Source organism: Gopherus flavomarginatus, chromosome 1, assembly GCF_025201925.1.
Source record: "Gopherus flavomarginatus isolate rGopFla2 chromosome 1, rGopFla2.mat.asm, whole genome shotgun sequence".
Lineage (NCBI taxonomy): Eukaryota > Metazoa > Chordata > Testudines > Testudinidae > Gopherus > Gopherus flavomarginatus.
The window spans coordinates 119,127,500-119,144,726 of record NC_066617.1 but is presented as its reverse complement, the minus strand read 5'-3'; the positions used below and the strand labels follow the sequence as shown (position 1 = coordinate 119,144,726).

The 17,227-nt window shown below is 44.6% G+C and overlaps 1 protein-coding gene across 1 annotated transcript in view; it reads left to right on the top strand.

The window, feature by feature from the left end:
- MICAL3 (microtubule associated monooxygenase, calponin and LIM domain containing 3) overlaps positions 1-17,227 on the top strand; it is a 171,057-nt gene that overhangs the window by 44,341 nt on the left and 109,489 nt on the right. The window contains exons 14-21 of the mRNA XM_050920677.1: positions 1,511-1,623; positions 2,237-2,299; positions 3,136-3,309; positions 4,509-4,601; positions 9,908-10,006; positions 11,770-11,826; positions 13,980-14,093; positions 17,058-17,165. Coding sequence (XP_050776634.1) covers positions 1,511-1,623; positions 2,237-2,299; positions 3,136-3,309; positions 4,509-4,601; positions 9,908-10,006; positions 11,770-11,826; positions 13,980-14,093; positions 17,058-17,165 — 821 coding nt within the window. The remainder of the gene's footprint in view (positions 1-1,510; positions 1,624-2,236; positions 2,300-3,135; positions 3,310-4,508; positions 4,602-9,907; positions 10,007-11,769; positions 11,827-13,979; positions 14,094-17,057; positions 17,166-17,227) is intronic.

Sequence of the window (17,227 nt, the reverse complement as noted above, 5' to 3'; positions counted from 1 at the left end):
GCGTTGTATTCTCCTCTGGAAGGTTTCTTGGTATTTGCTGACTCTGCAACTTCCAGATTCATCAGTGAGTTATTCAAACTCTTCCCAAATGTTAGAGAGCCCAGTCCGACTTGGGACTTGAATCTAGTTCTTAATTCACTGATGAAACCTCTTTTTGATCCACTACCTACTTGTCCCCTTTTATACTTTTACATGAAAACCACCTTTTTAGTGTCAATTACTTCTTCTAGAAGAGTTGGTGAATTAGGGGATTTAATGGTTGACCCTCTTCCACACACAATTGTTTTCTTTAGGGGTTAGGTATCCTTCTAACCACACCTGCAGTTCTTATCCATCCGCACTTTCAGTGGAACATTCATAGGGACGTGCATCTCAAAAATCCTCAGTTACTGCACCAAGTGAGTAACCTGGTTTGCTTTCCTCCTACAAGAACTCACGCTCGTTACTCCGGATGTGTCTACACTGCAGCTGGGAGTGTGCCTCCCAGCCTGGGTAGACAAAATCATGCTATTGCCACTTGAGCTAGCATGCTAAAAATAGCAATGCGGATGTTGTGGCACAGGTGGTGGCTCGAGCTAGCCACCCAAGTGGAAGCCCACTTGACTCCCTGGCTCCAAGCTCAGATGGCTAACCTGAGCCATCGCCCATACCACAACCTCTGCTCTGTTATTTATAGTGTGCTAGCATGAATGGAGTCTGTCTACCCGGGCTACCAGCTGCAGTGTAGACATACCCTTATTGAGACCATATCATAAAAATTGCTGTCTTCCTTGGTGCCAACAGGCACTCTTCTAGCAGCATTAGGAACCAGTGCAAGGGTTTAATGAGCATAAACTGAGCTACCATCTCGCTCATGAAAAGGTAGACAACAGGTCTATGTGTAAAAAGCTTGCACAGATTCTGCTTTTGTTGTGCCTATTAGGTGGTTGAACAGGGCTTCAGCCTCAGACTATCAGAGCAACATCTTTCACTGGAACTAAACTCACTTCAGAGTTATTAAACAACTTCCTTGCTCTCTTGCTGCTGCTGAGGGTTGGTCTGTCATTGCTAGTGTGAAGCTCCTAGCCAGCAGTCATTTAGTAGTTAATTTTAGAATCTCTGACAGAGCTTTATATTTATTGTTACGATGCTTGGATTTTGTATATAACTCCAGGTTAGTGGAATGAAGGCCTGAAAGATTGTATTTTTGTTAACTAGAACGGAAAGATGCAGTCATGTAGCTTAAGTCTGAATTTGACCTACTTAAACTCTAAAACTATTTTGAGTACTTAGAAAACCTGGGAGGAAAAAAATGCATTTGCTAAATGGAAAAGGGCAAAACTATTCAGAAAGATATTGATTTTGAAGTTCCTAAGAGTATTTTATATGGAGAGTGTAAAAAAAAACAAACTAAAAAAAACAGTTCATGGTAAAAAACGAATGAGTCCTTTCTTAATTGTTTCTTGGCTATTGTTAATAACTACACAGAGGTTTCTGTGCATTCACTGATCCCACCTGTTTCCATTCACAGAGACACTGGATCTGAACGCAGAAGAGAAAGCTGCGCTGATTGCCAGTACCAAATCTCCAATCTCTTTTCTTAGCAAACTGGGGCAGAGCATCTCCAGGAAACGAACTCCAAAGGTAGCCATACTCTAGTATGTATATTTTAACCCCAAGAACACTAGAAATTGGCAGGCTGACAGCCAAATAAGTGCTAAGAAGTGTGTGTGTGTATTTGGGTGAGAGAGAAAGAGATTCTCTAAAGAGTGAAGTGGTTATAGACTTGTTGGCATTGTACGTCAGCTCTTTAATTGCAGCACTAAATTCAGAATGGGTGCTTTCACATAATGAAACACTATATTCTTAACATTACAGTATTACTCAGGGACTTTGGGTTGGGGAGAAGGGTGAAAAATAGAAAGTATGATTATTCTAGTGATAGGAGGAGGGTTATTCTGTGCTGTTGGCTTAGGTCCAAAATATTTTTTGTACTGTGAAATACCTGCTGTTTCTCCTGTTGACTCATTGAAAAGCTCCAAGAATGACAAGCTGTCTTTCAGATAAGAAGGCTTGGTTCCCTAAATGAGGACCAAAGACTGCAGGGAGCCACCTTTCCTACAGATGGGAAACAAACATAGAGAATCAGCCAGCAATAATTCAAACACTTGTGTAATGCACTGATGGGATTCATTATGAGCCAGAGAGTTAAAAAAAAAAAAACACCCTATCCTCAGCAGTTTTCCTCCCATTGCAGGATAAAAAGGAGAAGGAACTGGATGGTGCAGGAAAGAGGAGAAAGACCAGTCAGTCAGAGGACGTAAGTATTATAGTAGGGAAAATGCCTAGAGGAAAGGCTGTGTGATAGATTCCCTATTTCCACTCCCAACCCCTTGAATTTTTAGGAGGTTCCTTTCTTCATGCTCTTTTTTCCCTGGATGTTCCCTCTTCTCCCCAGATATTCTGCTCGAACAGAACCTTATGTGAGATTTTTTTTAGGTTGAAATCAGTTCCTGCTCAGAGCGTACGCTTTGTGTCATGTGCTGAGCCAGTTACGTCAGATGCTGACTAAATAAATAGCATATTGTAAACTTAATGTTGTCAGAAAATTCCTTTCATCCTGCTTTCTTGAAACACACACTAATTATTTTGGTTAGGGTGCTGAGGAATAGCATTGTCAGATGTTAAGCTGGTATGGAGGTGTCAGCAATTCCATCCAGGTAAAAGGTAGAACCTGGATTTAAATAGGTGTGAAGCTGGCTGCAGAGTCAGTGTCTAAGGCACATGCAGTGTGTCACACCTACAGTTAAGAGTGTGTGTGCCAGATAGGAACTGCTGAGCTGAGGGCTGCCACCTTGGGTTCTCACTGAGTGCTCGAAGCAGCTCATTGTCTTATGTTCACAGGCCCATGAGAGTTTCTCGACTGTGGGTCTCTGCAGTGGAACAGTGTAGCAATAAAATATGAAGCAAGAGGGTGCAGGTAGATGGAGAGGAATTTGGTGAGCTGAAGGGTTGACTAGAGGGAAGAACATGAGCTTGAAAGTGTGGATTAATGGATTTGGGTTCTGCTCTGTTGAGTTGCAGAAGTCTTCTTTAAAGGAAAAGACCCATTTGGAAAGTTTTTCCATTTAATCTTTAGTTTATACTGGTTATTAGGAGGAAGCCCCCCGAAGCTATAGGGAGGAGAGGCCCACACTTGTGAGCGCCCTGACAGAAAGGAGAATTGATGCTGCCATCGGGAACCAGAACAAGGTGAAGTCCATGGCAACCCAGCTGCTGGCCAAATTCGAGGAGAATGCACCAGTGCAGTCCACAGGCTTACGGAGACAGGTAGGAGGTGGTTTATACCTTTATATCCTTGGACCTCCTCCAACAAGCTCTCACCCAGATTTGGTTAGTAGAACCCTTTTATTTTGAAGAAGATGAGGAATATCGCAGGAGCTGGGACAGGAAAATGATGCACTCCTTAAGACTGGACTCTGGTTTTGCACTTTGACCCAGAGTACACTCTCATAATTGAGAGTAAAGGTTAGATGGAAGAAGAAGACTCCAAGAGATTTAGAGCCAGATTTCTAAGGGTCTTTAGGCACCTAAAGATGCAGACAGGCACCTAATGGGATTTTCATAAACACCTAAATGCCTAACTCTCATTGATTTCAATGTGAGATACTTGCTTCTGAAAATACAGTAGGTGCCTGTTGCATCTTTAAATGCCTAAGTATCTTAAAAAAATCTGGCCTTCATGCTAACGTCATCCATGTTAGTGAGGGCCAGACTGGGGCCATAGTGTTTATGAATTGAAACAAGGAGAACACATCCTGTTGTGCTATTATTCTGTCTCAGAGGTTGAGAAGAGTTTTCAGTAGGGAGTGGTTTGCTAGATTCTCAATTCCAGAAAGACAGTATTGCTTTGTATTATAAAACCACACCCATTTCTATACATACACCATTTTCCATGCTGCTTTCAACTAGAAGAGAATGAGACTCGGAGCTGTGAGCTTTTCCCCAGTGAATTCTGTAATGATTGTTCCTTGCAGTATGTCCTGCTAGGCCATAGAATGGAGATTTCCCATGGTCATTGCTCGTAAACCAGGCCACCCAGTGCTTTTTGCTTGGGAAAGTCTGGACCTGATCAACTGGGAGTTGCCATTACAGCCGGACCTTCTGTTTCATTCCCTGTGATGCCTCCTGCTTGGACATAGGATAGAGTTGTTTAAGTGGTGGCCTTTACTTTGCTCTTCCCCAGTTAGATAATGTTTCCTTTGTCACTGTACTGAACAGGAGAAACACTGAAAACCTGGGGAGAAGATGCTGCAAAAATCTTAATATGTCCCATTTTTATTTTGCTTGATTTTTCTTTAAATTTTACTTGATAATTAATTCTTCTCTACCCCATTTTTTCTTCCAAATGTCTGTCTGTCTGTCTGATGTCCTCCTACTCCTTTGTTGCTTTCTTTGAGTGCCTTTCGCTATTTTGTTTTGTTCCTCTGGGATCCCATCCTGCTTTCCCTATGACCTACATGTAACAGCCTGTCCTGCCTTATCAGGAACGTGTTCACAACCAGCTATCCTGCAGACAGCGAGAGCAGGGCCGCCTTGCTCCCATGCCTCAGTGGAAACAGGTAAACCAATAAAATGAATGTGACATGACATCCACACTAGATCTCACCTACCCATTGCTTCCTTTCTTTACTGACCCTTCTTCGGCACCACTGTGCAAAGTTCTTTGTTTTAAAATACTGAAGAATAGTGAATGAGGTTGAGATCTCTCTCTAGGAGTGGCTTATTGTTTCCTATGCAACCACTGGAGTTCTTCCTTAGCAGTACGGAGTAAAATTTGCTACCTGGTGATTTCTCTTCTGAGTATCCAGGCTTACTATTCCTACAGTGCATTTTATCTGCTTTGCAGTTTCAGGAGATCTCAGTCACTGTGGTGGAGTTCATTGGTCTTCCCAGTGATACTGCATCCACATCTGAAAAGAGTCTAAAAAATTTTCAAACAGTGCATAGAAACTGTAATAAGCCAGTTTTCCTGGCCTCCCTTCCATTTCCAGAGCATGGCGGACTTCTGTTTTACGGAGAATTTGAAAAAACTTCGGACTTTCAGTCACAGGGTGGGTCAGAAGAGGAAGCCTGGATACTTGGAAAAGAAAAATCACCAGATATCTCATTCTACCTCCTCTCTTATGTATCCTGGCTCATTATCCTTGTAGTGGGGGTTCTTACAGCAGTGAAATCCAAAGGATAGGCTTTTACAATTCCTTACTTCCAAACAGGCAGAGTTACTCATTGCACTGACTGTGGTTCCCCTGTTTTCCAATAAAAGTGGCCTCATTGTCTCTGTGAGGGTAGTCATAAAAGCATGGTTTTGATGGCAGCACTCAGAGAAAGGGATTTACTTCTGTCTGTTTCTAGTCACAATGTAATGAAAGCGCACTTTTGAGACAGGAGGAAGAAGAGTTTGGCTCACTTCCTCCAAGTCTGTGGATTCATGGTGAGCTCTATTAAAAAATAAGAACAAAAATAAAAGCTTACCCCAACTCAAACAATCCAGCATTTTGGAGTCATGTACCATGATCAAAACCATGCTGCGCCAGCCTTTTCTCAAAAGGAGAACCAAATAAAGGATATTCTACACTGTGAAGAGGTCTGCTAAGAGCCTCTGTCTTTCACAGTGTTAGTAAGCTTCGTCAGTGTGCTGGTATGTAGAGATGTCCTGCCTCTGCTTGCTTCCATGATTCCTGCTATCCCATCCCTCAAAAGGTCATGATCACCTCCACTGAAAAGAGAGCTCTCTCTTTGGAAGGCCTCTCTTTCCTAGTCCTGTGGACAACCAAGAGTAGTTTCAGACACCCAATGAGGTAACTGGACAGGCTCATCATTAATGTGGATTCCAGCCTTTGGGAATCTTTCACATAACCTGGTACAGGAGAGAGAGAGAGTCTCAGAGAGAAGAGAAGAGGAGCATAAACTGGCTACAGCTCCATGCCATTCGATTAGCCTTCCTTGTGCTACACAACCAAGTAAAACTGGGTCCGAAATGCACTATTTGCCTTTCACAAGAGAGGAAGATGAAGATTTGTGTTTTAGCACTTGGATGAGATTTTGAGTCCCTGCAACCTTAAGGCACTTTTTCTGCCTTTTGAATTTTAACCACCAAGACTCTAGATTTTACCCTTTATACAGGGAAGGATAAGTGAGGTCTGGCAATACGAGAGATTCAGGTGAGAGTGGTATCCTTACCCTGTTTCTTTTGTGGCTAAGCAGGGGAGGCCGGACTGCCTTTGCCTTCCTAGTTTGATTAAGATTTTCTCCTCACCAGACAGGTGGGGATTCTGAGTGAGGCAAGGGAGTCACTCTCACTAAGGCTTTGTCTGCACTAGGAAATTAAAAAAACAAACCAAATAAAAACCATTGTTACCATTTGTACAGCTGAGCTGGTGTTGGTGCTGATGGTAGCCCTAGGGTAGGTAGTAATGTAGTGCAAGTCTTTGGCTGGACCTGTTTTTGCCATTGACTATTAAAACTGTTTTTCAGTAGATTTAAATAACATAGAAGTAGTCCGAGTGTGGTCTACAAAACTACGTAGTGTAGACACTGCCCCTAAGGCCCCTCCTAGATTAGGTGCTCAACTTTTGCTGGCCTTTTCTTGGATAGACTTCATAATGACCTGGTGGGAAGATTCAGCTTTTGTGCTGGATTTTGCTGTGTTTTCCATGCTGGGTAATTGAGGTGGAGAAGGACAACAGGAATTTGAGCTCCGTGGGGGCAAAATCTTCAGGGCACAGTTGGGTCAAAGAGAATGTCTCTGCAGTGTCTACTCCAGAAGTTGGGGACAGAGGGAATGGCTGGCCTGAGGAAGCAAAGTGACCCAGTTGCTTATTTGAGTGCCAATAGCCCGTGGACTGCTTTTGCAGGAGAGTTCTCTCGGTGGTGACTTGGGAGATCAAAGAATAGCTGTTGGCACTCTTTAGTCAGCTGCTGTGGTGGCTGAGACACTGGCCATCAGGAGACCAGCTGGATCCCTCCATGATGTTCAGTAGCCAGCTTGCAGGCGTTTCTGCTGTAGGAGGCTGTCTCTGAAACAGCACTTGGACTTGCTGCTGAGATATCCTGCTGCTGTTAGAGGGGAGCAGCAAGCACAGGTAGCTGACAGATGGTTACACCAGTGCTGGAGCTGCGCTCTGTGGCATTGCTGGGAACTCCAGCTGAGGTGCTGTTTCCTCAGTCACAGGTTCCATACTGAGGTTGGCACCAAGTTGCCAGCAGCTGGTGCTAGAGCTGCTGTTTGGAATAATGTTTCTGCTGATGGGCTTGTTAGAGGAGACTGTGCTTCCTAGAAGGAGCTGCTCATGGATATAGAAGAGGCAGAATTTTTTCATGTGGCACGGTTGCAGAGGAGCTCACACATGGCATCTCTTTGTGCTTGATTCTGCCTGAGATAAACTGGGTGGCAGATGTGCCTTGCTGTGAATAGGGGACAAATATGAGGGCAAAGTAGGATTCTTATAACTGAGGGAAAATGGGTGATCTAGTGCCCTTACCAATAGGCAGAGTAAACTGGAGAGCCTTCCATAATAGTGAACCAATCTCCATCTCACTGACTGGCAGGTCTGGTCCTGCATCCTGAAGTTACAAGGCAGAGGAAAACCTACTGCAAGAGCAGCGGGAGTAGATGGAAGAGAGAAAACCAGCCAATGAGAAGTGGTCTGAATTGTTGATAGAAAAGCTGCATCTTCACTGGTCTCTGACCTACTGATGTCAGGGGAACCACGTTAGCAGTACTCACTCTGCAGCATAAGGCCAGATTTCTACTCTGCTCTGTGATTGACAGGCCTTATTGGCCAGCAGTGTCAAGCAGGTTGAGGTGCATGAAGTTTCTTTGTTAGAAAGTAGTAAGACAGGACCCTGAGGAAGAGTGGAGTCCTGGCCAAGACTGTTCTGAAGCAAATTTAATTTTTCTTTGTTACTATGTCTTGATGGTTATAAAGGATGAACTCCATACACGATTGGTCCCTCCTCCTTACCCCTCCCTGTGGCATTGCAGTGACACATTAATTACTAGTAGCAGAGCTGATGGTGTTGCCATATTATTGCCATGTGACTTGATTTATTGTATCTAACACTTACATTTCTATTGAAATTTGATGACAGTCTCTTTTTCCCTTGCCAAACTATCTTTGCCTTTGTATTCTCAGAAATGCATCCTGCTAGAGGACTGGAACAGGAATGTGTCCACTTTATGGATTCTGTCTGGTGCCACTGTGTGATATTTTGCTACTTAGCAGGGGACACATACACAGCCTTTCCCTCCAGACATCAAAATTCACAAGTTAGATGTTGCAGATACCTTTTTGAGCAGGGCCCCTATTTCAGATGTATTAGGGAAGGCAGCCACAGGAAGATGGGAAACTAGGAGATCTAAAAAGGGGTACATGGAGAGAACATATAAACCAGGAATGTGCTGTGGCATGTAAAACAAAGGTGAAAAGCAGTATTTTAAAAAAAAATTAGTATAAAACGAAGCACACCAGAGAAACGAAGGAAAGAGAAATGCATTTATGTCATGTTCAGATTAGCCAAATTACTTCTGCATCTTAATTCCTGCACTTCACTGTATTATTTTCTGATAAGCATCCCAGAGCTTTATTACTTTATGTGAGGTCTGGGCGGGGGGTGTTGAAGATGAGAGCAGAACGTTGTTACTGATAGGACTTGAATCATGTTGCTGCTGCACATTGGGCATGTGTAATTTAGGTGAACAGGATGGATATTGTTAAGCGTTCCATGGCAGCCTGGAGAAGAGATGATTTGTGCTTTATAGAGCACGAAGTCGTACACTTCTTTGCAGCCTCACCACTAGCTGAGGGTGAGGCTGTAAAGCAAAGATATTGATTATTGACAGTGAATAGCATGTTTAGTGGCTGCCTTTAGAAGCATCTGTCCGACTGACCTTCGATAACTCCAGGTTTTGAATCTCAGTGGAAGGCTTAAAGCTGCTACAGAACAAATAGTGGCTGTAGGTCAAGGGAGGGCAAACTACGGCCCATAGGCAGGATCCAGCCCGCCAGCTGTTTTAATCTGGCCCTTGAGCTCCTGCTGGGGAGCGAGGTCTGGGGCTTGCCACGCTCTGGCGCTCCAGCTGGGGAGTAGGGTCAAGAGCTGCTCTGCATGGCTCCTGGAAGCAGCAGCATGTTCCCCCTCCGGCTCCTACACGTTGGGGCAGCCAGGGGGCTCCACTCCGCATGCTATTCCTGCCCCAAATGCCGCCCCCGCAACTCCCATTGACCAGAAACTGCGGCCAATGGGAGCAGCAGGGGCGGCGCCTGTGGACGTGTGTGCAGCAGAGATGTTTGGCCTTGTGTCCGCGTAGGAGCCAGAGGGCAGGGGGGACATGCCACTGCTTCTGGGAGCCACTTGAGGTAAGTGGTGCCTGGAGCCTGCACCGTTGAGCCACCCCACTGTGCCCCAACCCCCTCCCCCATGTCTGATCCTCCCCTCATCCTCCAAACCCCTCGGTCCCAGCTTGGAACATCCTCCTGTACCCCAAACCCCGCATTCCCAGCCGGAGCCCTCACCCTACCCCCTATGCCCCAGCCCCTCCCCTCCAAATCCCTTGGTCCCAGCCCAGAGCACCCTCCTACTCCCAAACCTCTCACCCCCCAGCCCTACCTCAGAGCCTGTACCCCAGTCGGAGCCTACAGACCTGCCATGTACTTTCTATACTCAGATGTGACCCTCGGGCCAAAAAGTTTGCCCACTCCTGCTCTAGGTTATTTGAGAGAGGTGGGATTGGGGTCAGGGTTCCCCAGAAGATGCACTTCTGAGGCTGCGCCCTGCCTCACCAAAGACTGTTGTAATATTTTCTTTAGTTTTATTATTATTATTATTATTGCTCTTTCTTTTTTCCCCTCTGTTTTAAATAAAGCTGAGGACTAAGGAGCGTTCACGGACCTGCCCTAAAAAAGTGATCATGCTCTCTCCTTCCTCTTCTCCACCTTCCTCTCCATGGTATCCCAGCCAGCAGGTGATTCACTCTGCATGCTCTCTCCTGCTCTCTCCTCTTCCTTCCTGCTTGCACAAGTCGCTAAATCAATGACTAAATGTCTCCTCTGTTTATAAATTTTAAATTTTCTTTACCCACATGGGTGGGCCTTCTTGGACCTCCTAGGTTAGTAGCACAACTAGACACTGAATATAGCATATAAAAATCTATACTAATACTGATTTTTTTGGCACAGTAGAGATTTTGGGCATTTTTGTTCCGGCTTGATTTTTCTATAGCTGTCATTTTCAAGTTTGTGTTGCAGAGGAGAGTTTTGAAATACAAAATATTAGGGCCAGATTCTGCCTTTAAATGCACATGCACAACTCCCATTGCAGTCATGAGATATGTATGTTCATGTCTGAGGGAAAAATCTGACCCATTATTACCCTTAGGTTGCTCACCATTCTGAGGCAGTTTCTCCAAAAGAGAGGCTTGCCTGGCTGGGGCACGGTGGGGAATGAAGTCGGGTATTCATTTGAGGCTGCTGCTTTCCTGCCCTTCTAGTAGTCCTCTGTCTCCATCCACATTCCTCATTTAAACAGATGCGGGTGGGCATTTTCCCTCCTGGGTCTTGGGAGTCTTTTTCTGGGGCTCTTGTATGAGGTACTTTTGTGATAGTTTAAGTGGCAGGCATTTGTGCAGCTTACTCCTCTTCTGCTCCTTCCAGCAGCTTGAGTTCAGTGTGTCTGAATACAGATTTGTAGTACAGATAGAGCAGTTACACTTACACTAGGTACAGATTATAAAAGCTGCACCTCAAAGTACAGACACATGGATTTGTTGGCCTTCTGGTTAAATAGATCTAAAAATGCTGTGAGACATTTGTCCTTTGTCAGCTCATATATGGACAGTACTTCTTTGAGTTGTATTTTTTTTAAGCCTCCTTCCTTTCCTAATGTGAGGAGCATGTGGATGCAAGTCTGTGATTCCCTAACATTGATAGGAATTGTAAAGCTAAATTCTGAACATTTGTTTCTGTGGGTCGGCTTATTTCCCTTGTGCACCTGAAAATTGAGAGGAGACGTGTTCTGTGTGCTGCAGCAATTAGACATAGCAGAATGAGCAAAGGGCAGATATTTAAGTCTGATCTGTGGCTTTTCATGACCACTATGATCTGTAAATCAGATCCTTAACGTAATAGTGACGTTACTCAAGCAAAATTAGAAAACTCTCTCTGCTTCCTCCCTTTGGTCTGAGGACCATTTACCCCTTTGTTACAGAATAAAGCAGATATGAATACTCAGTTTGGGGATTCAGTTTTGAGGGCAATAGCTTTCACTCAAAATATCCTTTCTTCCTGAGGTTGTTTGGCCCCTACAATGCTGTTTCACTCTAGCCTGCATTCTTGTTAACCTGCTGCCTTTTGAAAACTGTCTCTCTACACCTCTGACACATTAATTCTGCCACCTCTCCTTTTAAACTTTCCATCTGATCTAACGTCACTGTGTGAGGTGTACTGAGTGTTCCTATTACCTTACCCATGCTGATGCCAGTTCTTTGGGTAGTAATGTATACTTGTTAATTGATCTAATATCCCAATATAGACGTGTGTACTGATTCACCACACTTTTCGCCCCCCCTTCTCCTCCGAAGATCTAAGTGGTTGATGACAGTTTTAAAAATTCTAGTCTCTGCATGATGGTCTCTTTTCTGCCTGCATTGTAGGATGAATCAAATGGAACATGTCCAGAGTGAGAACTTGGACTGTGATTGTTTTAAAGCTTATCCTTTATTGCCCACAGACAAACAGGGAGCCTGGTGCTGACCCCCCTGGGGAGCAGAGTCCCAGACAGGAAAGGGTAAAAGCATGAGCAAATGGCATGGATGGTGTTGACGCACATGCAGCGGTGGGGTGTGTGCAATATTCAAGGGCAGTGTTGTGTGGGGAGGGGGAAGCACAGTTATTTCTGGACTGCTATTAACACACTGGAGCTGCTGAAAGTGTTAGGAATGATTATTTTTGTGGGGTGTTTACATAACTACTTGCTTAACAAGCATTCACGGAGGCTGACCGTTTGCTCTGTGCTTTTATTTTGCTGTAGATCAGCTCCAGCTCCCCCCATTCTTCTCTCTCTCTCACTTCTCTTTAATAGTGTGCCATGGCTGTCACAGAATAGGAAGGGTTACATTTTGGGTCCACTCACCAGCACTGGTTGCATTGTTTCCATGGCTGCTTTCTGATTAATTAAACAGCTGGCATTCCAACCTGCCTTCTGAATGCCAGCTTACAAGGAAGGAGGAGGAAGTGGCTTTACTGCGGAGGATAGGAAGCCTTCTTCCTAATGAAATGTTCTGCTGTCAATGGGAAGAGTGAAAGGAGGTTTAAAGTATATGAGGAAGGGGGACTAGACAGTTGAAAGATCTGGGTTCAGATTAACCAATCAGCTGCCTCTTGAAGTTGGTAAGTTAAGTTAAATAGTAACTGGGAGCCAGCAGCAAACTGTCATGGCTTCCAAAGTATGTCCTCTTCAGCAGTCTCATGCACCTGTCAGGAGGGTGGCATGTTTTTGGATTGCCATCAGAAGCTTAACAAGCTTGTCTGCAGCAACACAGGAACCCCCAGTTTTGTAACAGGCATTAGTTTTACTTTTGTAAAAATGGTACTGTATAGTAAGAGGGAGTGAATTGGGCTGACAAGCTGCTTAAAATAGAAAGAGTGAGATTGGTTAATGTGTTTAAATGGGAAAAGAGCACAATTGGTAACTGTCTGTGAGCACAGTTATGTGCTCTGTTGTTATAGCTGTAGGCAGTGTAGTTATAGCTGTGTGGGTTCCAGGATATTAGAGAGAGCAGGTAGATGAGGTAATGTCTTTCATTGGTCTCAAAAGCTTGTCTCTCTCACCAGCAGAAGTTGGTTCAATAAAAAATATTACCTCGCCCACCTTGTCTGCCTGTTGTCATAGCGCATTTCATCTGGCAGACAACATAGTCATCTGTTTGGGATTATCTCAACAGACTGAGCCTCCTGTAGGTAGCATACAGATGTTTATACTTCCCATTCAGTTTGCTGTTCATCCCCCAAGTAAAGTAACTTACTGGGAACTGCATGATACTCTGGCTTACTGCCCCATCCATCTAGATAGAAGTGCATACATGTGGATGTGTTGGCCATCTCTAGTCAGTATTTTTCAGTATCTCAAAAGCTCACTGTACAACAGACTAGCAAAATCAGTTCAAGCAGTGCCAAGGCCTAGAATAGCAAGGAGGGTGGCATGTGAGAGTCGTGACCTGTTGCCAGAGCTGTGTTGGAGGGTGAAGTGCAATAGGACGGTTAGTGTAGTGGAGGTGCTGGGGCAAACTTTGCATTATACCTGACTCTAGCCAGTGCTGCTGGGTCCCTTAGTTTTCACAAGCCCTACATTCACCTAACTTTCTATATCCCAGTATTTTAAAGGCGCTTTTAGGAGGGCATTGCTGGGAGCTTAGCTCTGCCAGAACTGGACTGCACTACCCCAAAATGAGTATTTCTGTACACAAAGTGTGAGGAGTACAGTCATGTCTAGGTCTGGAAATCTGAGTAAAGAAAATCCTTTAAACAAAAGAACTGGGATGAGGTAAGTGCCAATGCCGGAGCTGCTATTGGACCCTAGCTAAGCCTATTGGTTAGTGGCGAACTTACCTTGAACGAGAATGCCGGACAGAAACTGTGCACTGGCTTGGTTTTGTCTGCAGACAGTGAGTTGTGAATGACTGTCTAATTCAGCTGTTCCTTTCTAGCCTAGAGAGGCTGAATCCAGAGCTTTGCTAGTGCAGATTGCAGTACGTGTTGGGTCTCAACTGGAAGAGAGGAAGGAGTCTTCATCTGGGAGCCCTTCTTGCTTTTCTCTTCTGCATGCGGGCTTTCATGCCTTTTGTCTGGCATTGGCCTTGTCGTGAGCTTTGCTTCTGTTCCTTTTTGGGGTTATTTTTCTCCTCTTTTTGTTTATTTCCTCCTCCGTTACTTATCCCACAGAGATCTCCTCAGGTTTTTTTTGGTGACCAAGTGCCTGAGCAAGCACTGAATGTTGAGCAGAGGGCATGTCAACTGGCTGCCCTCCTGGAGCCGAGGCCGACAATCAGGCATCAGGTGACTACAGCCCGCTCTGGCAGTCTGTATCTGTTTGTAAGAGAATTGGGTAAGGGGTGACTGCTGGGGTCAGCAAGATAGAGGAGTGTACTGACTGTTACTTTACACCACCACATTAAAGACACCATAATCAGCTCTTGTTTTGAGCAGTTTTTTACTCCACTTCTTTCCCTGCCAATTCTTAACTCTTTTCTTACTTATTGAAGATGCATAGCATGTGCAGTTTCATAAGTAGAATACAATTGACAAGGATGATCTACGCCCAAGCTTCAGGGCAGTGCTGGTCACTAGCTCTGCTCAAGTCATGCAGTGACCCTCTGCTAGTACAGAGAGAATTGCTGGGCTGCACCGTCCATTTGCTTTTCGGGGTGGAAACATTCACATTTCCTTTTTCAGGCACTAGTCCATGGCTCTTAAGGGAGCCAGTTTTGTGCCCATGCTTCCAGTAATACTGTTTCCAGCAGTAAAGCTGGCAGTGTGTGCAGTTTCTCTCTCTGCTTCTACCACAAATTTAAAAGTTATTTTTCTGCTCTCACCCACCTGTCTTCTCTGACCTGTGGGATCCTGACACTTGGGACAGTAGCTTCTCTGGTCTCCAGCCTCCCCGCATACACGCTACCATCCCAACAACAACGCATACACAGTCACACCTGGGAGGTCTTCACCAATACTTTTTGGCAAGGTAGGAAGCTTTTTGGGGGCAAATGCCATCTACTTCTGCAGAATCTAGACTTTCTTTTTTAATCAGTTTTCTAGCACTCATGGATGTGAACTAACATCTCAAACATGAGCTGAGTATAAGATGATCCAGTGGTGTCTTCTTAAGCCTACAAAGAGCTCCAGGGCTTCTGCTACTGGTCACAGCTTTCCCAAGCTGCCTCAGAGTGAAATTTGCAAGAATCAGGTCAATTTCAGACTGCTGCTCCTTGGGGGAGCTGTAATCAGCAGCAGAGGCAACCACCGTGGAGGAAGATTCAAACTGTGGCTGCCATGGAAAACTGGGGGAGAAGTCACTTTCAGATTTATTAGCACCTACTAGCTGAAGGTTGATATAACGGAAGATGCCAAGCATGATCCGAGGACAGCATCCTCACCTGGATTTCAGCAGCTGAAGTCAAATTGCACGTTGGCGAAAATACACCTGTCGTATATTTTGTATTTGTCTGTGACTATCAGGTTTAGCCCTCTGGCTGTTAGGTGTCTGGTATTGTTTTCAGGCTCACTGGGTGGGTAGAAGAGATGAATGGGATTAGTCCCTGTTTCTCTTTCCTGTTAATACAGTGATAATTTTTTTTTGTGAGGATGTAGAAGAAAGGGAAGGAAGAAGCACAGAGCATGATGTAGGGAAAGGGATAATGTGGAGAGGAGAAGAAGAGGAAACAGACACTGCACCATGATGCAGTATATTAAGAAAAGAAATAGGGAAGAAGGGAGAGAAGATTTAACAAAAACAAGAGATTTAATAAATTGCACCATTTAAACAGTATTAAATACAAATTTGATGGCTGAGGTCAATGCAGTATAGCGTCCTCAAGTAAAAAGGACACAACTGTTTTAAAGATTTTACGTTATAGGAGCTGGGGAAGCACAGCTATTTTTCACCTGGCCTAATGGGCTTAGTCCTTAGGCTAATGTGTGTCAGATGCATTTTCAAACTTTGCATTAATGTCTAAAACCTTAAAAAAGGTTTAAAATAGCTGTGATTTTTTTTTTCCTTTTTCACAGCGGTGGATTTTTTTTTTTTTTTAAGTTCAACTATTTGGAATTTGCAGAACATTTTCTCACCAGATAATAATAGTAGCTTACAATTTGGACTAAAATTACTTGACCTCAGTGCTTTTAATTATTGTGTTCTGCATATTTACTTGAGGTGCTTCTTAGCAGCTGGTGCTAATGAACCAGGGAAGGCTGGGTGGCTTGAGAGATGCATGCTGATATAGTGATTTCTGAGTTGTGCTATGGAGAAGCTGTTTCAGAGGTATATGGATTCTCAGACTGGGAATTGTGCCTGGGCCATATGGTAAGCAAGGGCAGAAGAGGAACTAGTGCTCATGCTTCACACTGGTTCTTTCATTTAGGCTATGTTTGGCTCTCAAGGCCAGGACTATGTTAGCTTCAGCCAGTAGCAAGTGAAGTGAAGTGGGGCGATGCCCCTCTTGGGAGAATGTCAGGGGAGGGGCGGGAATGATCACTATGCATGTGTTAGGGGAAGACTATACGTGGTTTTCTGCCCTGCACCTTGCCCAGTCTCCTGGTTGGAGGACAGAGAATGTTGTCACAGCTCATTACGTTCTGTTTCAGATCATTTATCTTCTTGTTTGTTGCCATTTAATAGAACATGCATATGGAGGATGAGCAAAATGATCTGAAATTAAAGCACCTGCTTTGAGTGGATTATAGGATGAAATTCACTCCTGATTCTTTAGTGTTGGCACTTCCATCATAGCAGTGAGGATGCTGAAGGCTGGGGATGTGAGGTGGTTTCCTTCACTCCCCACCCCCAAGAAGGCAAGGTTCTTAGGCCTTTGTAGTTAAAAACTGGGAAGGGGTCTCCCCTTCCCCTGAAATATGAACTACATTGCAAAGTTGTCTCTCATATACTCCTCCTGCCTAAGGCTGTCACACAGATTGCAATTGGACAGAGTAGGAGGAGCACCAGAGATGGGCTTGAGATCTGCATGAATGGTTTATCTGGCTGCATTGCAGGAGACAACAGTGCACAGGATGTGGGGCTTCTGTGCGGGTGGACAACTGCTTCCAAAGTAACATTGAGGGAGGAGAGGAAATGAATTTAAATAGCAACGAAGGGCATTTGGTGCACAACTTTTCTTCAGTTGAGGAAAGGGAGGAGGTAAGGCAGATGGTCACCTGCCTGACTCTACTTAAAGGTTCGTTTGTGATCTTTTTGTTTTGTCTTTTTGTCCATATTCCTTCTTGATTTTCTCAATGTATTTTATTTTTTAGCCAGAGACTGAACCGTCTCGTCGATTCTTTGTTGACCAGTGGGAGCGCTCCCTTAGCCTCCGCACTACCAACCGCCCTTCTTCACCCTCATCTGACTCTCTCCGACAGGTAGCATGGCCTGGGCCTTGCAAGCTGCACTCAGCTGTACCCACTGCCTCACCCATCTCCCA